The sequence below is a fragment of the Equus caballus genome, chromosome 1, assembly GCF_041296265.1.
Source record: "Equus caballus isolate H_3958 breed thoroughbred chromosome 1, TB-T2T, whole genome shotgun sequence".
Taxonomy (NCBI): Eukaryota; Metazoa; Chordata; class Mammalia; order Perissodactyla; family Equidae; genus Equus; species Equus caballus.
Window position 1 is genome coordinate 118,886,790 of NC_091684.1, and position 27,306 is coordinate 118,914,095.

Sequence of the window (27,306 nt, forward strand, 5' to 3'; positions counted from 1 at the left end):
AGAGCTTCCAGTTGCAAAATACATGGCACTTTACTTTAAAATCTTAATTGATATTTATGTATGATATATGGATATTTTTTGGTTAAGTTTGATCTTTTCGTATAGTTGAATTCTAAAGAGAAAACCATCGTTTAAAACTTATGCTTTTTTCCATTTCTCATGTCCCTTTTGTGGCGCTGTGCTAGGTACTTTAAGGATGTTATTTAATGTTACTAAGAATTTGTTAGAGAGCTTTACGCTTTACAAAGTGTGGAATAATGAGGCTGGAAATGGTTTCTTACATACTCCTTGGTGTTTAGCAAGGCTTCAGCGTTGTGGGAAGTTTGTGTCGTGGCTGATTGTCCAGTCCACTGGACCGTGGACTGCATGTCTTCGCATCCTGTTCTGCCCAGCGTGAGCTGGAGGAACTGGGTTTAGAAATACAAGGCAGCCTGACTCCTTGACTCACTACTAAGAATTTCAGCATTTTTGATGCCAAAAAGTATACTCTGAGATCCCTATCTAGATGGGCGGGAGAAAGAGACTTTGAATATATCTTGAGGCCTAATGCAGGTGGGCCAAGATACCACAGGTCTTCTGGGTATTTCTCACACTTCTGGCCCGGGAATGCCCGTGACCTGGTTACCAGTTTTTGTTAGGAGCTCCCCAGAGACAAAAGCCAGGACGCGCTTTACAGAAATACGCATTCTGCCTTGAGTGGGGCACAAGGCCCAGGCATGCGGTGCAGCTGTGACCATCGATATTTTACCAAGTTCAGGAAACGACCGTCAGGTATTTGCTGTGCCAGCCTTTCTAGCCGCCCTCCTCGTGGGGCTAATCCAGCGTGGCTTGTTGAGGGGCCAGTGAACAAGTCTCCGTCAGAAGTCGAAAAAGGTTTGGTACACAGGAGCCCTCTCCTCGGGGACAATTTCTGCCGGACCTTTCTATAAAAACAAACAGGAAGATTCGCACGCCAGCGGAAACTGTCTTCAAGTTACTTCGGAAACTGGGCTTTTCCTTCCGCGACTGGGGTCGGACGCCGGGAGGAAAGAGGGGCTTGGGCCGCTCGCCCCGCCCACCTAGGTCCCGCCCTCGCCTCGGCCCCGCCCCCGCCCTGCTGGGCATGCTCAGTGGGCCCGGCCGGGCCGGCAGGTTTGCGTGGCCGCCCACAGTTGCCGGCGCCGGCTCAGCTTGCGGAGTTGGCGTCCCTTCCGTGCGGCTCCTTCTAAGGAAGTTACGTGGGGAAACCGGCTTCCGAGGAGCCACCTGGCGGGCTGCGGGGAAGGCCGGAGGGCCCTGGTGCTGCCGAGTGACGAGCGAGCGGGGCCGACGTGGCCGGGCTGCTAGAGTCTCAGGAGGCCAAGCGGGTGGCCGCGCTCGGAGGGAGGCGCCGGCCAGGCGCGCCCCGTGGAGAAGACCCGGGCGGGGCAGGCGGGCGGGCGCTTCCCGGACTTTTGTCCGAGTTGAGTCCCCTCCCCCTGGGCCGGGCCTCTCCGGCCGCCCCCGCCCTCAGCCCTGCTCGCTCCGGGAGATGTTTATCTGGGCTGTGGCGTGAGGAGCCAGCGGGCTGGTGGCGCGGAGTTTCGGGTCCGAGGAGCCTCGCGCGGCGCTGGAGAGAGACAAGATGTCCGCCAGAGCCGCGGCCGCCAAGGTGAGCGGCTCCGCGGCCGCCAGGGCCGATCCCAAGCGAGCGCGGCCGCCCGCCGGCGTCGGGCCCTCGCCCCGCCCTTCCCGCGGCCGGCTGCTCGGGCTCCGCGGGCGGCGGCTGGGGGCCGGGCTGCCAGGGGCTGGGGGCCGGCGGGCGGGGGCGGCGGGCGCGCGGAGCCGGAGTCCCGGGCAGGTGCATCGCCGCCGGCGTCGGTGCCTGGCTCCGGCTCGCGGTGGGCGGGGACGCGCAACAGGTCCCGCGCCGGGAAACTCGGTGCGGGGAGTGGGTTGTGCGGCCACCGGGCGCGAGCCCGCGGCGAGCCGGAGTCTGGGTTTGAGCCGGTGGCTGCTGTCGAGGAGGAGTGGCTGGTCCCCGGTGAAACCGTGTAGTTTCGATCTGATGTCACTCTTCGTGGTATGCGCGTGCCAGCGATAAGATGTTGAGACAGCGAAACACTCAGCTTATGTGGAGTAGATCGGATTTTTTTTTACACGCAGTATTATTTATTTAAGGTAACATTGAAAAAACTAACACGTTAACACTTTTTAATACTTTAATTTGAACTAAGTTTTCAAAAGTAACACGAAATCCCCTTTAAACAGACAATAAGATGAACTTTAAAAAATAAAAATTAGCAAAGGCTTGTAGTTTCAGCAAAAAAAAAAAACCCTTTTTCCTGTCAGTTTTTCCGTGGGCTTTGAAGTATTACGTTATTTTCATAGTGTTTTGAAGCCAGCTTGTGTATTACATTTAAAAGCTGAAGTTCCTGAAAATCAGTCAACATCCTCCGCTCCTTTTGTACATTTTAACCTTTTTCATCGTAAATAGTACCCGCTTTTCTAAACAATTACAGGAATACAGAAATGTGGAGTAAAAATCTCCCCGTTTAAAAATAAATTTCCTACTTCAAACGGTATCGAAGTACTTAGGCAGTGGTTTTATGTATTTATTTTTCTGTTTGAAATGTTTATTTATAGCTTCTGGGAGCAGGTATAATATGGCTCTGAAGTTTCTGAACTCAGGACCTTATTTTCTGGCTGGCAGAAGTTAGCGGCTACATTTAGTAGTGAATAGATTCTTTTTAAGGAATACAGTGTTCTTTCTTTAAAAAAATTTTCGTGTGTGCCCTTTTGACCTGACACTGATGAAGAACAGTCTAAAGATAAGCCTTGATCTAAAGATTTAAAATAAAAGGCAAAATTTTGCTTTGGTTTTAAAATAAGATCACATTATTTACCTCTTATGGGGCTATCTTTCCTAGGAAAAGGCTTTGTTTCCATGTTACACAAAATGTCACTTTGTTCCTAAAGTGTGATCTCTGCACTTGATATTCAAGACAACTCACCTTTAGTAGATTATTTGAAGTATGGAGAGAATAAGTTTTCAATAGATTACCATAGTAAGGTGACTTAGAAGGATAATACTTTTCCTCCTGAAGTATGTCATTGAGATTTTATGGCATACTGAAAAGTGTCACTAGTTCAACATTACGTTGTAGGGAGGTTTGCATTCTTAAATATTTATAAGCAAAATGTGAGCTGAAAGCTTTTTTCCCCCCGAAATGCCGTATTATGGGGCCACTGAGAAATGTTATGTAGAGCACAGCAGGCCATAAAAAAGGTGACATGAAATAATATTCAACCGACTGTTTACCTAAGTCATACTTAATTTTTTTTTTTTTGAGGAAGATTAGCCCTGAGCAACATCCACCACCAATCCTCCTTTTTTTGCTGAGGAAGATTGGCCCTAAGCCAGCATCCATTCCCATCTTCCTCTACTTTATATGTGTGACACCTGCCACAGCATGGCTTGATAAGCGGTGCGTAGGTCTGTGCCTGGGATCTGAACCAGTGAACTCTGGGCTGCTGAAGCAGAGCACTCTAACTGAACCACTATGCCACCTGGCTGGCCCCACATTTAATTTTTTAAGGTGATTAAAATGCTTACTAAGAACCAGGCTCTGTACTGAATACTTTACATGTGGTACTTTTGTTTCCCCCACCCTCAGTTATGAAAAAAAAGGAACACAGTAGTTTTGCAGCCTGCTGTTTTGTTTTTAGCATAATAGTTTGTAGAACTCTTCTCTAAGCCACTGCCTTTGATTCCATATTCCTTGTAATGGTTGAACAGTTCTCCGCGCCATGAATATGCTGCAGATGATCATTACCTTATTGATAGACACGTAACTTGTTGACAGGATTTTGCTATTAATAATAAATAGTCTTATATTTTTATATATCTGTGCACTTACAGAGTATTACTGTATGTCCAATTCTTAAAAATGGAATTTCTGGGTTGAAGGGTATGTGCATTTAAAATTCTGATATGTACTGCTAAATCTTTCTCCAAAAAGATTGCACCTAGGAATAAAATAGAACAGTTGTTGGTAAGTTACCTGAATTTTAAAGAGGGAAATAAAACCTGAATAAATGAAATGAGAAAGTATACTTTCTGGATGGAGAGAGGCAGTATTGTGGACTATACCAAATTTCTTCGAGTTGATGTTTAAATGTAATATTATTCCAGTGTCGTGTTGAAGAAAACTTAGCATATTGTTGAGAAAGTTTATATGATAAAATAAATGAATGATAGCCACAAATTTTTAGAAAAAGAAGACTCTATCAGAAAACCTAAGGTGTTATAAATTCAAAGTAATATAAAGCAGTCTGTTAGTTCAGGAATAGACGTTGAAACCACAGAGTTCAGAAGCATCTGTGTGTTTATGAGCTTTTGTTGATTATGACTGTCAGCATTTAATATGTGTCAGGTATTATTCTAAGTGCTTTACATGAATTAACTGACTTAATTCTTAGAGTGACTCTTTGAGTGAGCACTACTATTATACCCACTTTATGGAAAATTAGGAATATATGGTAAAAATAACATTGCAGATTATTGGAGAAAGGATGGGTTCTTCAATAAATAGTGCTGGGACTGTTGGTTATCCTTTTTTTTTTTTTAATGTTAGTTTTCTGCTTCAGGCTATAGGCAAAAAGAAAAAAATCCAAATGAAATGTTTGAAAAAGAGCAAATAAAATATATCCTAAAATACTAGAAAAAAGTGTAGGATACTTAAAAAAAAATTCCTGAGTTGGAAAGGGCTTCTCTATGCATGATAATTTAAGAAATTATAAAGGAAAAAGGTTTTTATATGTGTAATATACGTCTGAATTTGCAAACAGAATTGCTAGTGTACTTGATATAAAATTATTTAAAAGTTGAAAACAGGAATTTGAGGGTGGTTCTCTGTTTATCAAGGAATTGTTTAATTATGTAAGAAAATGATATAAATAATTACCAGGGACATTTCCATTAGTCGAATCACAGAAAGTGGTGGAAGCAGTGCAGTGGCTTCTGGATTTTCAAGCTCTTTCACTTTGGAGAAAGCAGTAAAATTTAAAATTGTACTATTATATTTACTTATTATATTTTGCTGTTTAAAAGTTGAAACCTTATATGTTTGCGTTATATCTCAGGAACAGTATTTTTTTTTCAGGTGATTATCTCTAAAATTATAGTATGGTTAAGTATGATAATTATTTACACCACTTCTCAGGAATCAACTTATTATATCAAGTAAGGCACAATGGAATTTTCTTAATAGCTGAACATTTGAAAGTTAAAAACTGTAGAAAATAGCTAAATTAATGAACAAAACTAAGTATAAAATTAGTCTTTATAGGTGGAAATTGGTCCAGAATGCTGTTATAATGTAGTGTTGTTTTTTTTTCTTTGTGAGGAAGATTCGTCCAGAGCTAACATGCTTTGCCAATTTTCCTCTTTTTTTGCTTGAGGAAGATCAGCTCTGAGCTAACATCTATGCTGATCTTCCTCTATTTTGTATGTGGGATCTCTCCACAGCATGGCCAATGAGTGGAATAGGTCTGGGATCCAAACCTACGTCACCAAATGGGAGGTGCAGAACCTTAACCACTTGGTCACAGGGCTGGCCGCCTGTTGTTATGTAGCTTCAATTTTAGTGCTTACCAATCACTGCATATTTGCTTCATATTTCTTCAAAGGTAGACTAAAACTCAGTGCACTTTATGAGAATTCACTTGATTGTGTCTGCCAACTTTTAATGAGCTCTACTGTAGTAGTGTTTTTCTGGACCTGCTAAGTTTGTACAGTACTTATTTTTCACTAAAAATATATTTATAGTATTTAAATCAAAGGGGTTTGATTTTTTATGTTAGCGTGTTTGGCATTTTAGACACTCATAGTTAAAATTGTTATGTATGTACTTGACTGATAATCCTGACTACGTTGATCTCTCTTTTAAGTTCATTTTAGGACAGCTCCATAAAACAGTTACTCTTCAAATTAGACAGTGCCGTTTCTTCCAGGTTGTGTAATGGCGCAAATTGTACTACACTGTTAGGAAACTCTTTTCTCTTTTTAAATACTGATGTTTTAATGGGAAACTTGAAAACTTAACTTTTATTTTGTACTTAAGAAGGACTTACGCTGCCCATTGGTTACTGTCATTGAGTGATGGAGGTCAGCCATCCACACTAATGAATAATGAAGTTGAAACCAGTCTGGCTTTGAGGGCTGTAATGCTAATATATTGTACTGTTTCCCGTTTGGTTTGAAGGCAAAAGATTACAGTAGTTTCACTCATTTTTTTTTTCAATCCTGGAAACAATGTACTGCCTCTCTTACTTGCTCTGTAATCTTTTTTCTATTTACAGACCAGATATAAACTCAGTATAGTCCTCACCATGCTGCTAAGGAAAATGTCTTTAAAAATAATAATTTTGGTGAAACATTTGGAAATATAATCCTGTTTCTTGACATAACCCTGTCATGATAAAATTCAATCTACTGAAAGGCTGTGAGTCCAGCTGTAAATTCATGTGTAGTGCCACCTATCTGTGACTGCTCATTCACAGCTCAGTCCAGCCTTGCGTGTGCACATTATGCACACACTCATTGTCAAGTACTGACCTGCCATTGTAGTGGCTGAAGACAAGTTAGTGGAAGGAGCAAAGTTATGTTTTATTAGTGAAATTTTTGATCAAATGTTGTATAAGATTAGAAGATAGTTGTTTGTGTCTAGTATGGTATTTCTGAAATATTTGACTAGAACTTGCTTTGCATCTCTGAATTTTGAAAGACAATCTTGAAAAACCTTTATAGTTTAACAACTTTTAATCCTGTAGGAAGAGATAGATAATAGGATGGTTTACCGAGTTTTAAATTTAATCTAAAATTGGCTTAAGTGTTTCAGAACAGTATTTCCAGTATAAACCAGCAATAAAAATAGGCCTTTTGCTATGTCTGACCTAGAGTGCTTCTTTATTTATTGATTGTAGAGAAGAGTGGCTTCAGGTTGCTCCTTTATGGGTTAGCCAGGTGCTTTATTTCCATTCCTTCTTGAACAGATAAATTCTTAATAATGAGAAGTGTGTGGTGAGTACATAGGTGGGGAATTTCATTTTATGTCCTAAAAATGCATGAAAATGCATGAATGACTGGCTATACCACAGGGCACTGCTTTAGAACATGAGAAAACCAGTGTTGCCAAAATTTCTACTATAAAACATACCATTTGAGATTTAATAACCAAGCCCTGACTGTTATATATGTACTGTTAAATACTGAATCTCAGATGGTCCTTTATTTTGGGATAAATCAAAAGATGAGTTTTTATTAGTTTGTGTTGTAGGTACATTTCTGTTATGTATTAGAACAGCCTAACTTTTATGCTAGCACAATGCTGGGAAGTGAGATGACTGATGAATGACCTCAATCGTTCTACTTTATCCTGCCCAGAAGAGGGGTGAAAACAGAAGCAAATATTGTTTTATGTGGGTTCTATTTAGGAACATAAGATTAGCATATGCCTGGCTTCATTTTTTAAAAACCTTTTGATTTGCTGAAAAATATATATATATATCTGATAATAGTGTACATTCCGAAGGAGTGGCAGTTGTTTTTTTTCTTGGTTATCTTAGGAATTTCGCTTTTTTGGAATTGTCACTAGTAATCTTGGGGGTTTGTACAGTAGTTTCTGATGACTGATTTAAACTTAATTTATGATTAGCTTTTTTTTTTTTTGAATATTGGCACCTGAACTAAGAACTGTTACTATTTTTTTCTTCTTCTTCTTCTCCCCAAAGCCCCCCAGTGCATAGTTGTATATTCTAGCTGTAGGTCCTTCTGGTTGTGCCATATGGGACACTGCCTCAGTATGGCCTGATGAGTGATGCCATGTCCGTGCCAGGTGAAACCCTGGGCGGCTGAAGCCGAGTGGGTGAACTTAACCACTTGGCCATGAGGCCGGCCCCCAGTGATTAGCTTTCTTAATTCAGTACATAATTCTAAAACTCAGGAGGATATCAGTAATGATTAATTCTTTTTGTTAGTTCAACTAGCATTAATTGAGCACATTTTGTTTTGGATCCCTGTCCTCTAGAAGCTTATAGTTTCCAGCTGCTTATACTGTAATAATAAGTTAGGAAATGTGTAATTCATTTTTAAGATCCAAAGAATTTGTCTTGTTTACTGTTAAAGAATAAATATGAGCACACTTATGGTCATCTTATAATAACACAGCATTCTAGTGTGCTATTTTTGGTAGGAAGATAATGGAATCATATCTAGAGCCTGGGCTTGCTGTAACACATGAGTTTTTGTATTTTTCCTTGTTAATTTTTTTTAAATGAATCTGGATACGTCTGTGTAAGTGTTTCATGCATGTGTTTTGTAAAAGTATCTCAACAAGAGAAAATGATTTAATTAGAATTTACTTGTAAGTGTTTCATGCATGTGTTTTGTAAAAGTATCTCAACAAGAGAAAATGATTTAATTAGAATTTACTTATATACTTAGAACTCCTTGAATATACTGACATGGAAATGGACAGTATGGTAGCTGTTACTGTTATATTTAGGTGTAACAAGCTGTGAAATACATAACAATTTGGATTTTGGAAACTGTATTCTACATTCAACAGATATTCATTGCAAACCTAGTATGTACCATGCACTGTTGTAGGTGCTGGAGATAGAGCAGTGAACATGTCTCTGTACTGTTGGAGAATTTTAATGAGGTGGGCAGAAAGTAACATATAAATTACTGTACATGATGATAAGTGCTAGAATCCCTAACGTACCATTTCTGGATCATAACCTCCTTTCCCCAAAGATTACAACTATCTTGCCTTCTCTGGTGCTTGTTTTCTAGCTTGTCTTGATAATTTTACCACTTAATTATGTATTCTGTAAACACTGTAGTTTTGCCTGCGAACTTTACACAGATTCTTCCAGTGTGGATTCTGTTGTATATGGCTTCTTTTGCTCAGCATTGTGTTTGTGAGATGAACAATGTTGTGGGTAACTGTAGTTGATTAGTTTTCATTGTATTTATGGATGTTAAGGCCTTAAAATCCATCATCTCACAGTATATTTTTGTAGGTATCCGTTTATTTGACTCTAATCAGACCAGGAAAAGCCACAATCAGGAGAAATAAATGCTTTTGACAAAAAACAAGTCTACTTTTCAAAGTATAATGGTAGGAAATCTTTCTTAATAGTGTTATATAAAGGAACTTTGAAAGATTTATTTCCTGGTTTTTTTTTTAAGTGATAAGTGTTGGAGTATTTAATTAAACAGACATATACAAACCCATATTTTGATTCTGTGTTTCCTGTAAAATCAGAAGCCAGTGGCCATGACAAGTAGATTTACATTCTAGTTGTAAATATGAGAAATGTATGTTAATAAATAATATCCCCTTAATATTGAATGCTGATTCTCTGACAAGTACTAAGCTAAGTGTTTTATGTACATTATCTCATTTAGTCTTAACTCTGGTAGGTATTACTCTTATCTCTGTTTTGTAGGTGAGGAATCTAAGGTTAAATTCACTTACTCTAGCTAATTGCACACCTGCTTCTCCACTTTGTAATTCATATGTGCACATGCTTATATGTTCGTATGTTCTAAAGGAGTGTCAGGGAAACAAGTGTGGAATGGTGTTAGGCGAGTCTTTGACCAGACAAGTGACATGAATCATGAAAGCTGGAAGAGAGGGGACTGTGGCAGTCAGAGAGTACAAGCTGGTGTACAGGAAGTAGCTACTGCTCAGCTCTAGCTGATTGCTGATTGGCATGGAGGAAGGCGGGCCAGATCTTCCAGTTTTTCAAAACAGGTTGTAAATCCAGATTTTTCTGTAAATTACCTTGACTCAAGTGTTGCCAGCTGATTTCATTTTTCATACCTTTTTATTGCGAAATATAATACCCATATGAAAGTACATAAAGCAAATGTACATTAATGAATTATTATAAAGTGAATGCTCATGTAATTACCATCCAGGTCAAGGCATAGAATATTGCTAGCTCCTCAGAAGATTCCTCCCTTGCATCTTGCTAATAAAATTACCCTACTAAGGTAGCCACTGTCCTGACCATAAGATTCATATATGATCTTCCTGATAACACCCTTCTTCCCCCAAGGCAACCAGGATTCTGACTTTATGTTTTTAAGATTCATATATGGTTGCATATGAATTCATTCATCTTCATTGCTGTATAGTATTCTATTGTGTGAATATGCTGCAGTCTATTCATTCTACTGTTGATGGACGTTTTGCTTATTTGGCTACTAAGAATAAATTACTTCCATGAGAGACTTGTATGTGTCTCTTGGTGAACATGTGCACATATTTCTGTAGTATATGTATTTAGGGATGGAGTTGCTGCTGGATTGTTTAGTGTGTCTTCAGCCTTAGTAGATGATGTCTTTTCCAAAGAGGTTGTACCAGTTTACACCCTTCATCATCAGTACATGAGAGTTTCTGCTGCTCTGCATTTTCACCAGTACTTGGTATTATCAGACACTTTAATTTTAGCCTTTCTGGTTGGTCTTTAGTACAGTCTCATTGTAGTTTTAATTTACAGTTCTTTGATTAGATGAGGATGAACACCTTGTCATGTTTATGCCCTGTTCAAGTCTTTGTCCACTTTTCTTTGGGATTATCTTTTTCTTATTGATTTGCTTTGTATTTTTTGGATAAAAGCCAGTTGATTATACTTATTATAGATATATTTTCCAACCTGGTGGTTCTCTTAATGGTCTTTTGATGAATAGAAGTTCTTAATTTGAATGTAGTCTGAGTGTAGCAGCACAGAGAAAGGCCAGCAAGGGAAGAGAGTTTCAAGAGGGAGACCTGTCTGTCCGTAGGCCTGATCCTGCACAGAGAGAGGTCAAGTAATATAAGGACTGAAAAGTTTCTCACTGAATAACCGTGAGTCTTTGTCATTTTACTGTATGCATTTAGCCTCTGGAATCTGAATCTTGCGTCTACCACTTAATAGCACTTTTCTCATCTATAAAATGCAGATTATGATAACAGTACCCATCTCAGAGTGCTCAGGCACTCAGCACAGTGCCCAGCACATAGTAGACTTTTATGTCAGCTTTATCTTTTTTTTTTTGAGGAAGATTTGCCCTGAGCTAACTACTGCCAATCCTCCTCTTTTTGCTGAGGAAGACTGGCCCTGAGCTAACATCCGTACCCATCTTCCTCTACTTTATACGTGGGACGCCTACCACAGCATGGCTTGCCAAGTGGTGCCATGTCCACACCCAGGATCCAAACTGGTGAACCCTGGGCTGCCGGGAAGGCAAACGTGCGAACTTAACTGCAGCGCCACCAGGCCGGCCCAGCTTTATCTTTTAAACATTTCACTTAAAAAACATTTTAAGTGAAGCCCATCGTAATATCAGAGAAGAGGCGTATAGGAGTTAGGGGTTTTTGTGTGTGTGCACTTGTGCAAATATTTACTTAATTTATGTATGCATTTACTTATTTGATACCAGACAAAGGTTGGCCTATAGATTTGGAGTCCTGGCTCAGCAAGATGTGCTGTGGTTTCAGAGAAGTTCCATGAGTTCCTGAGATATTTTTGACAAATTTCTTATAATAACATTAAGTAAGAGATGCAGTCTTTAGTCTGATGAATTAGGGAATAGAGATTAAAGACTATTTCAAATCCAGGGCACCTCGCTCAGTTGGGATATCCATCCAGTATGGTGAATGATTGGTTAGCAAATTTTCTTCAGATTTTACCTCCGAAGCACCTCATACTCTTTCCACTTATTCTAGCTGTACTTTCTACCATTTACACCCTCCCCAACACACATATACACATACACACATTATAATCTTCTCTCTGTATTCCTGTAATGGCCTGCTAAGTAGTATCATATCCCTTCTTCCTCCTTACAGTCTGTTTTTCTAAAATGATCTTTTCAAAATCCAAGTTGGATTAGTCCATCAGCCCCCACCCCTACCCTGTGCCCCAACACACACACTCATTCTAAAACTCCTAGGCTTCTTATTACCTTTAGAAGTGAAGACCAAAATCCGTAATATGGTCAGAAAGCTCCTACTGGCATGTTTGGCTCTGCCTAGCCTTCTAGCCTCACCTTGCATCTTTCTTCTTGGGTCTCTATGCTGTCCTCTTTTTAGTTCCTAGCAGGTACTGAGCTTCCTGCCAGGTTCCTCTTTGAGTTCCTCTCATGACACTATTTTTCTTTCCTTTGTAGTACCTATTTAAGCCTGTGATTACATCTTTAGTTGTGAACCCTTTTTTAAAAAAAATAGCTGTATTAACATCATCACACTTCAAAAATAAATTCTAAATCCAAAATCCAACATTTAGTCAATGTAAAGTTTCTAATTGTCTCAAATGTCAACTTTCCTTGTTTAATATGCTTTTAAAGATCAGGTCCAAACATGGTGCTCCTATTGTGATTGTTTGGTATGTCTCCTAAATATCAGGAGAAGTTATGTGATGTTTATATGTCTTATTCCTGGTGACATTAACCTTGATCACTTGGTGAGATACTTACTGTTTTTTCATTTGTAGTTGATAAATATCTTCGTCAAGGTACTACTTTGAGATTGTTTCTCCTCAAACTTTTGCCTACTGACTATATTGGTTGATCTTGCCTGCAGCAATTACTACCGTGTTTTTTCGCTAATAGTGATTTTGTATTCCTTTCATTGCTTCTGCATTCGTTAATTGGAATTCTTCTGTAAGGAAGAGCTGCCTCTTTTTCCTCATATGTCTAGCTCTTTCTACGTATACTTAAAACCATGAGTTTATATGAATACCTTGATTCCAACCCACCATGTTTTGTTGTAACCTTCCCCCTTTTTTGTAAGTTCTATCTCTGACAATGAGAAATCAGGTCATTATCTATCATATATTCACTTATTTGTTTATTCCTGACGTACCTGTAATCGCTTACAGGATTCTTAACCCATCCTACCCCTGTGAGAAACAGATGGACTAACTAGAGTACAGTGTTTGTGTTCTTTTTGTCTTAAAGTATCCAGTCAGAATATTGTTTCCCGCAGTTAGTTAGATTAGTGTTTTTCTTCCCCATCCTCTTCAGTTGTGGTATTCATTTGAAGTAGATAGGTTTATTTGTATTCCATTTTGGATCTCACCACCAAGACTGCTACCATCACCTCCTCCTGGTTGATTTTAATTACTTTTGTTATCTTGGGTATGTGAAACATGACTATACTTCACAGCTCTGCGAAAATATATGCTTGGAAGTGTCATTCTTTCCTCATTCCTACTACCCTAGACCCATTTTTTCCTCCTTTCCCACTTACCCTGTAAGGAATTTCTTTAGTTTCTGATTTACCATTTCTGTATTTCTTTTGTACAAATGAGCAGATACATGTGTATAATCTTATATTCCCTTCTTTCTTACATGAAGGGTAGCATACTACAGATGTTCTTGCACTTTGCTTTATTCACTTAAAGGTATGTTCTTGAAATGGGAGATCTTCACTTTTTTATAGCTGCATCAAACTCCATTGTGTGGGTGTATCAATCTGTTCATCTGCTCTCCCATGTTTGGTCATTTAGTTTGTTGCCAGTGTTTGCAGTTACAAACATTGCAACAATGAATAACTTGTATGTATGCCTATTCACATTGTTGGAGGTATCTCTTTAGGGTAGATTTCTTAGAAGTGGAATCTCTGGGGCAGAAGGTAAGTATGTGTTTAGTTTTATTAGGTAATTCTAAATTTCCCTCCAAAAAGGTAGTACTAATTTGTATTTCCACTAGAAATGTAGAAAAGTGAATGTATCCTCGTAGACTTGTCAGCAGACTGTGGTGTCCTGCTTTTTAATTTTGGCCAGTTTCGTAGGTGAGCTGTGTGGCATCTTGGTATATTTTAATTTGCATTTCTTTAATTATAAGTGAGTTTAAACACTGTTCAAATATTTGAGGGCCATTTTGATACCTTTCTTGTGAAGTATTTGTCTTTTCCCTGTTTTTCTATTGGCTTTTTTGTCCTTTTTCTGCAGTTTCTTATTTCTTTATGTAGTATGTATTGCACCCTCTGTGATGTATCTTGCGAATATTTTCTCCTAGGTCATGAGTTATCTTAAGATTTTGTTTATGGTGTTTTGTTTCTGTGTTTGCTTTTTGGTCATGGAGACATTTTTTTATTTTTTATGTCCTTTATTGCCTTAGACTTTGAGTTATGGTTAGAAAGCCTTTCCCTAAAGCAGCATTAAAGAGAAATTCATTTGAGTTTTCTTCTAGTACTTTTACCTTTTACATTTAGATCTGTAATTCTTTTGGGATTTATTCTTCTGCATGGTGAGATACAGATCTAATGTTATGCTTTTTCCAAATGACTGCCCAGTTCCAATAGCATTTATTAAAAAGTACATCTTGGGGAGGCCAGCCCTGTGACTGAGTGGTTAAGTTCACACACTCCACTTCACACTTTGGCAGCCCAGGGGTTTCGTTAGTTCCAATCCTGGGCACAGACATGGCACCGCTCATCAAGCCACGCTGAGGCGGCATCCCACATAGCACAACCAGAGGCATTCACAATGAGAATATACAATTATGTACTGGGGTAGGGGGTGCTTTGTGGGGGAGAAGAAGAAAAAAGAAGATGATGATGGGCAACAGATGCCAGCTCAAGTGCCAGTCTTTTAAAAAAGAAAAAAAAGTTCATCTTGGGGCCAGCCTGGTGGTGTACCGGTTGAGTTCCTGTGCTCCACCTCAGTGGCCCAGAGTTAGCCAGTTTGAATCGCCGGTGCACTTATCAAGCCATGCTGTGGCAGGCGTCCCACATATGAAATAGAGGAAAATGGGCACAGATGTTAGCTGAGGGCTAATCTTCCTCAAAAAAAGAAAGAAAAAAGTGCATCTTTACTCCAGCAATTTGAGATGTTATCTTTCTCATATACTAATTTTCTCTGTGTTTTGGTGTCTATTTCTGGATTTTCCATTCTAGTCCACTCGTCTGTCTGTCTGCTATGTACAAGTACCACACTTTTAATTATAGAGGCCTTGTTGTAGTATGTCTTAATTAAGAGTCCTTAACTTGATAGGGCTAGTTCCCCTCTGATAGTTTTTCTTTTGCAGTGTGTTTTTGAATTTTACCTCTTATTAAACTCAAATGGAAACATACAGTGTGTGTTCTTAGGTCTGTCTTCTTTTGTTCAGCATTGAGCAGTGTTGTGAGATTCATCCATGTTGGTTTGTATAGTTATAGTTTATTCATTTCATGGCTGAGTAATATTCCATTGAGTGAATATTGCATAGTTTTCCATTTTATTGTTGTTGGGCATTTAGATTGTTTCTGGTTTTTGGCTATTAAGAATACTACTTTTGTGAACATTCTTGTAGTGAATGTATGTACACAGTTCTCTTGAGTAATCATAGAGTATGCTTGTTATTGCCAGCTTTCCAAAGCACTTATACCAATTTATACTCATATGAGTTATGAGTTCTGATTAGATTGTTCACTAACACTCCATATTTTCTTTTTCATGTTAGCTTATTGTGTGGGTGTGTAGTAGCATTTCTTTGTGTTTTTAATTTGTATTAACCTGTTGATTAATGAAGTTGAGCACTTTTCCCACACGTTTACTAGACATTTTGACATCCTTTTTTGTAAAGTGCTTTCTCAAGCTCTTAGCCCATCTTTTCTATTAGGCTGTCTGTCTTTATTGATAGAAATTCTTTCTGTATTCTGGATGTGAATACTGTGTTGGAGAGATAGATATCAGCAGGTTACTTTAAAAAACCTAGTTTTACATGAAAATAAATGATATTGCTTCTTGGTTGTGTATGGGAAAAGTCAGAAGTTTTAATACCTAAGTGGCTTGTATTAAGACGGGTATATTTACTCCCTTCTTATTCAACCTTGGTCCATTACTGCTGCCGCCTTAGTGGTAAGATTTTCACCCTCGAGGTGTCTGGTCTTGGAACCAGGAGGGAGCTTCCTGATGGAGTGTGCCTTAAGTCAGACTTAGCAGTTGAAACACAGCTTGGCACCTTTCTACCTTAGACATTTCGTAATTTATTTAAAATAGGTTTGCGATTTAAGGTGAAGTAACGAGGCTGATTTTAAAGAAATGTGGCCTGTTGAGTATACAAATTTGGTCTGTTTTTCATTGAGCGCTTTGTTTGGGAAGTATCATGGTTTTTCGTGTATCTTATTATTTAGAAACCAAAAAGGTCTTTTAAAACTTTTTTATTTTGAGTTAATATTAGACTAAAGTTGCAAAAATATTAGAATTCTCTTATATCCTTCATCCCACTCCTCTTGCATTTTACATAACCATAAAACAGTTATCAAGGGTAAGAAATTAACATTGAGGGGCCAGCCCTCTGGCCGACTGATCAAGTTCATGCACTCTGCTTCAGTGGCCCAGGATTTTGCCAGTTCGTATCCTGGGTGCAGACCTAGCACCGCTTATCAAGCCATGCTGAGGTGGCATTCCACATGCCACAAGTGGAAGGACCCACAACCAAAATATACAACTATGTACTGGGGGGCTTTGGGGAGAAAAAGGAAAAGTTTAAAAAAACATAAAATCTTTAAAAAAAAATTAACATTGATACAATAACATTAACTAAACTTACAGATTGTATTTAAATTTTACCGGTTTTTCCCTTTTCTGTTCCAGGATTCTGAATTACTTTTAGTTGTTACTTCTCTTTGATGTCTTTGGATCTCTAACAGATCCTCAGTCTTCCCTCTGTCTCTTATGACCTTCGTACTTTTGAAGAGAATTGATCAGTTGTTTGGTAGAATACGCCTCAGTTTGGTTTGTCTAATGGTTTCTCATCTTTGGCATGAGTGATGCATTTTTGGCAAGAATATGGTGTAAAAACCATATTGCGTCCTTGGTGCATCATATTAAGGATTCATGATGGTGATAGGTGTTGTTGGTGATGTTCACCTTGATCACTTGGTTAAGGTGGTATTTCTCCACCGTAAAATTACTATATTTTTGTGATTGATAAATATTTTGAAGGAGATAATGTGAGGCTATGCTAATCCTGTTATCTCCTCAAACTTTCACCTACTAATTTTAGCATGTATTGGTGGATCTTCAACAATTTGTGGAGTTTGCCTGATGGTGATTTTGTCTCCTTTTTTCCTTCTACATTGTTCATTGAAATTCCACTTTAGGGAAGAGCTGTCCCTTTCGCACTTACTTGTTTACTTGATTCTGTCAGTGTGGACTCGTGGATATCTGTTTTATTCTGTGGGTTAAAGTCTCATGCTGTTGTTGTTTATTTTGTTGCTCACTCAAGTGTCGCTCAGGATATTCCAGCTTTGGCCTGTAGAAGCTGCGTCAGATTGGTTCCTGTTGCTTTGACAAACCCCTGTACTTTTTGAGCAGTCCCTTAATTTCTGATGCCACATGATATTCCAGATTCATCTTGTATTTTCCCTGCCCCAGCCGTGGAACCAACCACTTCTCCAGGGAATCCTGGTTCATTTTATTAGAGAATAGTATTTAGAAATTAATATCTCTATGCTAGCTGTGCTCATTGCTGTTGGGTTTTTCTTTCTTCTAGGCTTGCTCAGCAGACGGGGCTAGGCAATAGACATGTGCTTACTAACCTCTGAATATCTACATGACTTTATTTCTGTATTTATCTGTATATATATTTAAAATCATGAGTTTATTCTGATACCTCAGATTTCGATCTCACATCATAGATTCATTTTAGCCTCCCTCCTTTTCTTATTGATTACATTTTTCTCCAACAATAGAAACCCAGCTCTCCTTATCTACAATGTGTTTGCTTATCTTTCTAGTATACACACAAAATAGTTTCAAATTTTTATCCATACCCCCCGGAGCAAGACTTAGTCTAATTAGGCTACAGAATTTTTCTACAGTTCTTTTAGTCTTTGGCCTTACAGCCATCAGTCAGGATACTGTTTTCCACAGTTACTTAGCTTCTTTTCTTCCCTGCCTTCTTCAGTGTGGTCATATTATTCATTTGTAATACAATTAGGTTCATTTGTTACTATTTGTATTCCATTTTGGATCCTGCCCCACCCCCCCCCCACACTCCTTTATTGCTTTTAATGGTTTATTTTTTTTTGATATGTGAAAGATACATATCATAAAACAATACTGCTCTTCTAAGAGTCACAGCTACACAAAAAGTTACTCTCAGAAATATCACTTCCTCATCCTCCCTGCTACCCCATCCCCTTTCCCGTTTCTACTTGGAAAGAATTTGAAGAGTCTTTTATCCATCTTCAGCCATTAGAAAATGTCCAGCTAAAAATAGTTTTATTTTTGATAACTGAAGAGCCCTCAAAGTTCTCTAGAGTATCTGTAACTGTCCCTGATGAAAATTTCTCCATGTTTAAGGTGCATATAATGGTAACTTATTTAAGCTGATATTCCATACTTTGATCTTAGAACAGCAGCAAATATAGTGATTTATCTGTGGCCTTACATTTTAAGCTAACTTCCAGCTTTGATCAACCAAAAAATTCTGTATCCACTTATGTCTTTCTTCCAACTCTTAATGTTTTCTAATCATATCCATCTCATCATTTGTCTCCTAAATTGTCACCCAAAGGGTAGATGCACAGTATTTGAAAATTTAACTGGTGTTGAGTATAGTGAGGTGTAGGATGCTAAATTTACTTACTTTCTATTGAAATGGTCATCCTACAGTTGCTGTACTGTTATTTTGGTCATTATTTTAATTCCTATGCTTAGTGAGTTCCTCTCTTGTATTTGTGAAGTTTGTTGAATCCCTGAGTGTTTCCAAGACCTCCCTTCATTTGATGTTAGATTTATCTTTTTTACTATCGATTGGACATCTCCATTGTGAGAGTTTAATGGATAGCCCTTCAGATCTATCTAAATGTGTATTTTCCCCACCTTTTAACGCGTACACTAGTCTCTTTCTTGTACTCATTTTCATAGCAGAGATAACAAAATTGAAACTAAATACTTAATTGAAATGTCAAGGAGGATCAGGGGTCATCTGTTTTATTTACTAAAACTTAGGTTGTACTTCCTAAGTTCCTGGCTCAACCTCATCTCAATAGGTGATCTTGCTTTCTATTTTGGTTGGAAAAAAGCTAAAAAAAAAAAAAAAACGAAAACACTTTGGAGGGCAGAAGAATTCAGAAACCATCCAGTGTAGCAGCTCTGCTCACAGAAGGAGCCCAGAAAGAGCAACAGAGTGTTATACCTCCGTTTACTGCTTGATTTTCTTAAGGGAGGATTGCAGGTCATCAAGAAAGAGTGGTCACCATGCTTTATTCAAGAGATAGTACTGAATAAACTCTTTTAGATGTATACTTAATAATATTTAAGAGTCCAACAATTTAAAGAATATAAGGAAATTTTATTCTTTTATGATATCTTCTATTTTTATATTTTGGAGTATTCTCTGGACAGTAAGTTATGTTTTATGTTAGTTCCTCACTGGCTGTTCTTTCTCAAGTTCCTTTGGTTCCTCCCCCCCGCACCGCCCCAGCCCTTAAGTATTTGTAGTCCACAGAGTCATCTTAGTTCTTTGGCAGTTGGATCTTTTCTCTTGGTTTCAGTACTGCTTCGTTGATTACTCCTGGATGCTTATCTACTCCAGATCTCAGTCTTCATCTTCACGCCTGTATATTCAACTGCCCATTGCCTATATCTGCTTCAGTATTTCCATAGGCATCTTAGGTTAAGGATATCTAAAATTGGATTTGTGATCTTTTCTTTCTTGCTTTTTCACTCAGCTGCCTGGTTCAGAAACCCAGCAGCCATCTTTAACTCCTCCCTCCTTTTCACTTTAACTTTCTAACTGGTCTACCTGCCTCAAATTCATCTTCTACTTAACAGCCTTCAGAATGAATTCTGGCTGTATCATTTGATAGCCTAAAGTTCCTTAGTGTCTTCCCATTGGGTTGAAAGTCCTTAGCATTGCAGTACAAGGCCTTTTGTGGTAGTCCTTTTGCATCCTGTTTTTTTACCCTTTTCCTGTTCTACAAATTTTATAACTCAGCCATACCAAAGCCTTCATTATTTGCAGCATCAGCAACCTTGCTGACATGCTTTTTCTTCTTCCAAAACATCTTTCTCCACTTTTTTTCCTGGTCATCCTTCAAGCTTGAACTCAAGTGTTACTTTCTCAGGGACTCCTGTCTTCACAGCAGGCAGGGTCAGCTCCATCCTCCATGACACCTCTTACATACACCATTTATCCAGTGTTATTGTAAGCCTTCTCCTTGAGTCCCTAGAGAGGAAGAGGGACCTATTTCTGGTCCTCCACAGCACTTAACATATCTGATGAATGTTTGTTGAATGAATGAGTGAATAAATGAATGGATTGTTTTTAAAATTATAGTGCAAAGAGTGGTAAAATGTAACTGGCTGTGTATTTAGATAATGTTAAGGAGTTAAGATTTTCCTTCATTTGGAGAACACTGTAGTTATTCTATTTGGGATTTGATCTTCTCCCAATTACAGGTTCATCCATTCTCGTCAGTTCTTGTGTCCTCCTGTCTCTTCCCCATTTGATCTGTAATCAGCCCTAAAGGACAGTGAAACTGCCTAGAATTGGGATCTGAAGTTTTGGCAGGAAGCCATTTGGAGTTGGTGATCTGAGTAGTGTCTTTGCCAGCTGGAGCTTAGAACAGAGAAACCAAACAAACTCTTGGCAGATTTTGAAATGCAACTTTTTGCTTCAGTAATTGTGATTCTAGTCATTTGACGCTGACTTAGAAATGTACGTAGAACTCAGAATCCAGTAGCCACTAATTGAGTCACTCTTGATGCCTGCAGTGTTTCACTAATTATTGAATTGCAGCCTATTTGGAATTGGAATTATACTTGGACTCCAATTGGAATTGTAGTCTGACAGAATTTTGGAGCTGGAAAGGACTTCTTACTTGAGATAATTTCATCCAGTTTCTTAATTTTATAGGTACGGAAAACTAAGGTCACTGTCTAGTTAATGGCAGATTTGGGTTGTGATCTCAGTATTGCTCGTCTGGTTCATTTTCTATTTAACAGCATCTTTCAAAGTTATGAGGGCATGGTAGTGCTGGAATCATGCTTAGAGAAATAGCACCTTTTATTTGGTCTCTCACAAGCCTAAATGCTTTGGGAATGAGTATTGATTTACCAGGAGATCTTCATGCAAATTATGCAATTATGCATTCTGCTTTTATTTAAATAAGAAAAATGACAACTAAGCAAGTTTATAATAAAGATGTTGTTTTAAAAATCATTTATTTGAATAAGTAATAGATGAACTTGATAAAATACTACAAAAGGGTTCACAGTGAAGAAGTTCAATGCCCCCTTCCCCTGCCCCATTTCTGTTTCTTCACCCCCAGGCCACTTGTATTCTTCGAACGGACACCTCCCTCTCTTTTGTTAACTAGAATAAAGTATCAGAATTCTTAGTCATTAATGAGCATTTTTTCTTTATGTAGTGCTCATGAAAATAATGCCTAATAAGTTTCCTAGTACTAAAAATGTTTTTATGTCAATTTTAGCCTTCAATTTCTGAGTGATTTACTGTAAGAAGCTCCTCCCCCCCAACATTTTATGATCATTTTCTTTCTTTCCTTTTTTTTTTTTTTTGAGGAAGATTAGCCCTGAGCTAACTACTGCCAGTCCTCCTCTTTTTGCTGAGGAAGCCTGGCCCTGAGCTAACATCCGTGCCCATCTTCCTCTACTTTATATGTGGGACACCTACCACAGCGTGGCGTTGCAAGCGGTGCCATGTCTGCACCCGGGATCCGAACCGGCGAACCCCGGCCACTAAGAAGCGGAATGTGCGCACTTAACCACTGCGCCACCGGGCCAGCCCCTATGATCATTTTCAAGCATAGCAGAGTTGAAAGAATTTTACAATGGGTACTTGAATCCTGACAACTGAGATTCTACTATTATATTTTAGTGTATTTGCATTATCACAAGCCTCTGTGTTCATCCTTCTCCTCATCCCTCAATGCCTTTAGAAGTCCTCAAGTCCTGCTGGTTATACAAACAACCAGGGATAGAATTTCGCTGCTTTGCCACTGAAGGAAACCAAAGGCTGGAGAGTGGAGAGAGATGGCATGGTCCACAGTTTAAACTAGGAATACATTTTTCAGTTGTTTTTTTAACCCCCCAAAGTGATAAAGATTGGCAAGGTATAATAACTCATTTATATTATGCATCAGATTGGTTAATGTGCTGGTCAAGAGCCTAACTAACCCATATTTTTGATGTTTCATTCTCTCTTGCCTTCTTGTACATTGATCTCCCTTCTGAAAAATCAAGCTAATAAGACTGTGTTTGGCTTTAACGGAGAAGTGAGCCTATTACATTACCCTTTTTTGGGAGGCCATTGAGTTGGTTGAGATGTCCACTTTTCTGATCCCTCCAAAGAAGAGACAGTAATTTTGATTGGAATACTGAGAATAATTGCTTTAGTATTTTTATTTTCCCCCTTTACTTATTCAAGCAAAATAATTTGTTTCTCTTATTGTACTCCTCCAAAAGTTTGTACATTAAGATCTTAATGTATAGATCCTTTACTGACAGAATACTTTTTTTTTCCTGCTTTTTTCTCCCAAAATCCCCCAGTACATAGTGGTATATTTTAGCTGTGGGTCCTTCTAGTTGTGGCATGTCAGACGCTGCCTCAGCGTGGCCTAATGAGTGGCACCATGTCCGCGCCCAGGATCCGAACCAGCAAAACCCTGAGCCTCCGAAGTGGAGCGCACGAACTTAACTACTTAGCCACGGGGCCGGCCCCCGGAATACTTTTTATAATTAACAATAAAACATAAAATAATCTTCTTATAAATATCATTTGATTTTCCTCAAAGCAAAGTTAAAAATAGATATTGAATTTCAAAGGGGATTTGTTGAATGTTGTTTAAAATACTTCGGCGATTTATTCTGATTGGGAATGGAGAAAGGAAAGCAAAAAGAGAAAATACCTAATGAAAAAATGTCACCCATAAGCCCCTCACTTTGAAGATGATCTATGTTAATATTTTGTGTATCCTTTCAGCCTTTCTTTTCTTACTCACGTTTAAACAAAATTAGGATAACAGTGTATAAGCTTTTTCATAACCTGCTTTCCCCCCATTAAATAAATTTCCCATTTGATTAATATTCTTTTACAAAATGGAAAACTGTGCTGGTCATTAAAATCATATGGAGGATGATAAACTGTTTCATACCAAAGAATATATTTCGAGGCACTTGCCGGCTATCAGATCACTTTCAGTTTGCCCTGATAGGAAGGGGATTAAAAAGGCAGTGAAGCAGGCTACTGGTTAAAGAAGTGGATCAAGAAAAGAGGAGCTTAGAGCTGTGCAAGCAGTTCCCATTTTTAATTAAGTCAGCTAAGATTGGAGAAACTGGCAATTATTGAAGATATTTTTATCATGTATATTTTAGTAGGATTCTTGATGTTTGGCAGAATTACTCATATCATCATTGCTTCACATTGGTGGAGGAATTTTTTTTAATACATAAATCTTGGTCAATTTTTGTTAAAAAAAACAAAGCAGCTTTGTTTCCAGCAGAGGTCTCATTAGAGGGAGATTTTTGCTGCACTTGATTGGAAGATTGAAACAAAACGCTAGTAAGGTTGGCAGTTCTTATCTATGGGAGTGAACAGAGATCCTTTTTCTCCCTCTCTTATTCATCTGGCAGGAAAGTTAATCTAGTTGCTTTGAATTTAGGGAAGTAGGCTCTCTTTATGGGGATTCATTTTCCAAAGTGACATTAATCTTCGATTAAAGTTGCTGTGGAAAAGGAAAAATGGGCCCATGGCACCTTGATGGACATGTTCTCATGATGGAATGATGGCCAGTGTAATAGAAGTCAGATCTTACTTGTGAAACAGGCATTTATTATAATGGATAACTAGTGATGTTCTGAAAATGTCATGGTTATTATTCTCCCCTCCCACCCTACCTTTTGATAATTCTGAAAAAGCCTTTTTAAGAAAAATTTGTTTGTGAACATTAATTTCTTAGGAGTTCCAGTTCCATAAAATGATAGCATTAAAAGAGACTGGATTATTTTAAGCCTTTAAGAGTAATTAACCCAATTTATAAGAAGTTTATTTTGAATTCTTTAGTTCTTATCTCTTGGGTAGTAATTTATTTTGCTCTCTAGTAAGAGGTTCTTGACAGGAGATGAGACTGAACTACTCTGTGGTTTGAGTAATACCTGTGTTGAGGCTTGCATCACTTTTATTATTATGGTGATTCTTGGGGGGTTTTTTGGCGTTGTTTTTTGCTTTGCTTTTTTTGCATCTCCTCTATGCTTGTGTGCATTATACATATACTAGAAAAGGCATTTTTCTTGTTGGGGTTATAAACAAAGCTTGAAAAGATAATTCTGTAGTAAAACTGAAACTAGGTGGAGCAGTAGGGTTTAAATGTGATATTAAAGCGACCATTGACCAAACCTATCAGATGGCCTTATCTGTTTTCCTGTAACATGTATATTTATATTTACTGAGTTCAGAGGAATTTGACTTTTCCTTCCTTTGCACAACATAAAGAATGCTTTTAACTGTTTTATGCATCATTAGATATTTTAAATAATACTATTCCAACTTTTATTCTTTTCTGTCTGATGTTAAATATAAAGTTCAGAATTAGCTGGAATACCAATTTCAGCTGGCATGAAATGAGTGTAGAGGCATCTGTCCAAATTAAGTTAAAAACAAAGGAAGTTCCTGTGTGTAGTTTCCTGTCTCTTACAACAAAAACAAAAGCAAACAAAAAGCCTTCCATAACTATTAAGCTTCTTTCAGAGTATCTAATACTACAAGTGCAAATTTTGGTGTTTCAGTGTGCTAAATTGTTTGTGTTCTCATTCACTTTATTAAAGACATTTTCTTAAAAGATAAATGATATGTTTTTCTTTTCCTTTATCAGAACACAGTAATGGAGGAAACAGCTATATGGGAACAACACACAGTGACGCTTCACAGGGTAAGTTTCTGTTGCGGTAAATAATCTGTGTGTAACTCAGGATACTGGCAGCTTTTGAAAACAATAGAGGAAAACCAGATGTCAGGAAGCCAGAAGAAAGGGGAAAAACTTTTCTGTATTCCTTTGTTTAAAATTAGAGTTGCAATAAATTCTTTATTAAGGTTAAAAGTGAACATGATTTTTTTTTGGTGTATGTTTTTGGTTGTTATTTGTATATTTGCTGTTTTTATTCCTGACTTAAGAAATTAAGTGATTTTTTAAAAAAAATTTTAAGTGATCAGCTAAGAGACACTGTGCGTTGGTATAAATTGTAAACTGCTTCAGCCTGTCTGCATATATAGGCATGTGTTGTATGGTTGGGGTTTAAAATTAAACCAGGTCATGTGGTTAATAAAATCTTAAAAGATACTTGGTGATTTGAAACATGTAGACCGAAGCTATTGCTTAAGCAGTTGCAGATGGGCAGAGAGCAAATGTCAGTAAGCTGGGTAAGAGTAAGAGCTTTGTCTGAAGTGATAGTGCCCTGAATTTGAGTCCTAGTTCTCCCTGTTTCCCTTTAGAAATGCACAAGTAATCCATCCCCCTTCTACAGCCTTGGTTTTTCACATATTTAAAATGGGGCTAATGGCACCTAATCATGCTTGACGAAAAGTGAGTGCCTCCCATAGCTGTCCCTTTCCTCCCTTTGAAGAGAGCTGACTCTACTGATTACCCTTCCCTTTAGAGAATGTATAGAAAGAGAGGAGACAGCATTGAAATACTTCACACTTACTGTTTCTACCAGCTATGTCCATCAGCAGGAAGATGGCAAGGGGGAAAATCATGGTCCTGAACCATGCCCTTGATTATCTCATGAATATTTGAATCTGCACATAATAGATAATGTACATATAAATTAATTATTAAAAAACAGTGATTTCAGATAAGGTATAGTCAACTTTTTTATGTCTCCCTAAATGATGAAATCTTTTAATTTATAAAGCTAAAATGGCCTTTCTCTGTTCGAAATGTGCTGATAGCATATTTAAATCATATTGAACATATAACTTCATACCTTATAATTGTTTAGTTGACTGGTTATAATAGAATAATTTGGTATTATTTTATCACATTACATTTATTTTCTTAATAACTTTATTGTTTTTATTGGTATAATTTACATACAGTAAAATTCATCCTTGGTGTACAGTTCTAAGCTTGACAACCATATATGATGATGTGACTACCACCACCGTCAAAATATAGGATAGTTCCCTCACCCTGAAACTTTCCCTTGTGCCCATTTGTAGTCAGCCCCATCCCCTCTCCCCAGCACTTAGCAACCACTGATGTGTTTTCTGTTACTATGCTTTTACCTTTTCCAGAATGTCATGTAAGTGAACTCATATAATATGTAACCTTTTGAGATTGACTTACACTCACCTAATGCATTTGAGATTTCTCATGTTTGTATTAATGGATAATTCCTTCTTATTGCTGAGTAACATTCCATTGTATGAATGTAGAATAATTTGCTTATTCATTTTCCAGTTTTGATACATTTGGGTTGTTTCCAGTTTTTGCTAATTATGAATAATAAATCTGCTGTAGTGTAGGTTTTTGAGTGAACATAACTTTTCATTTCTCTTGGGTAAATACTTAGGAATGGAATCACTGTGAGGCTCTTGTAAGAGCTGCCAAACTGTACCATTTTACATCCCCACCAGCAATGTGTAAGAGCTCCAATTGCTTTGTATTCTCACCAACACTTAATCTTATCAGGGTTGTTGTTTTTCTGGTAATTTCAGCCATTCTAATAGGTGTGTAGTGCTATGTCATTGTGGTTTAGTTTGCAGTTTTCTAAAGACTAATTATATTGAGTATCTGTTTATGTGCTTATTTGTTATCCATATATCTTCGGTAAAATGTGTTAAAGTCTTTTGCCCATTTTTAATTGGGTTGCTTTTCTTATTATTGAATTCTTTTAAATCGTAAAATACACATAACATAAAATTTACCATCTATTTAAATCTTTTGCCAATTTTTTATTTGGGTTATTTGGTTTTTAATTGGGTTGTTTGGTTTTTATTTGTAGGAGTTCTTTATATATTCTGTATTTTAACCCCTTTTCAGATATATGACTTGTAAATATTTTTTCCCATTCCATGGATTGCCTTTTCATTCTGTGGATTTTGTTCCTTGGTATACAGAAGTTGTTATTGAGTTTTGAGAGTTCTTTATATCTTCTGGATACAAGTTCTTTATCAGGTATCATTGCAGATATTTTTCCCAGTCTGTGGCTTGCCTTTTTCCTTCAATTAACGGTGTCTTTTGCAGAGCCTAAGTTTTAAATTTTGGTAAAGCCCAGTTTGTTAGTTTTTGCTTTTGTCAGTCATGCTTTTGGTTTTGTATCTAAGAAATC

General features: G+C 37.9%; 1 protein-coding gene across 23 annotated transcripts in view; it reads left to right on the top strand.

Moving 5' to 3' along the window:
- TJP1 (tight junction protein 1) overlaps nt 1-27,306 on the top strand; it is a 236,068-nt gene that overhangs the window by 125,904 nt on the left and 82,858 nt on the right. For 13 of the 23 annotated variants that reach the window (XM_023651569.2, XM_023651557.2, XM_023651558.2 and 10 more), the window contains one exon: nt 24,849-24,905. In XM_023651569.2, coding sequence (XP_023507337.2) covers nt 24,858-24,905 — 48 coding nt within the window. In that variant the 5' untranslated portion in view covers nt 24,849-24,857. Of the gene's footprint in view, nt 1-680; nt 1,631-1,866; nt 2,140-24,848; nt 24,906-27,306 lie in introns of those variants that run through there. The other 10 variants (XM_070231056.1, XM_070231080.1, XM_070231117.1 and 7 more) reach the window with 5 other exon arrangements.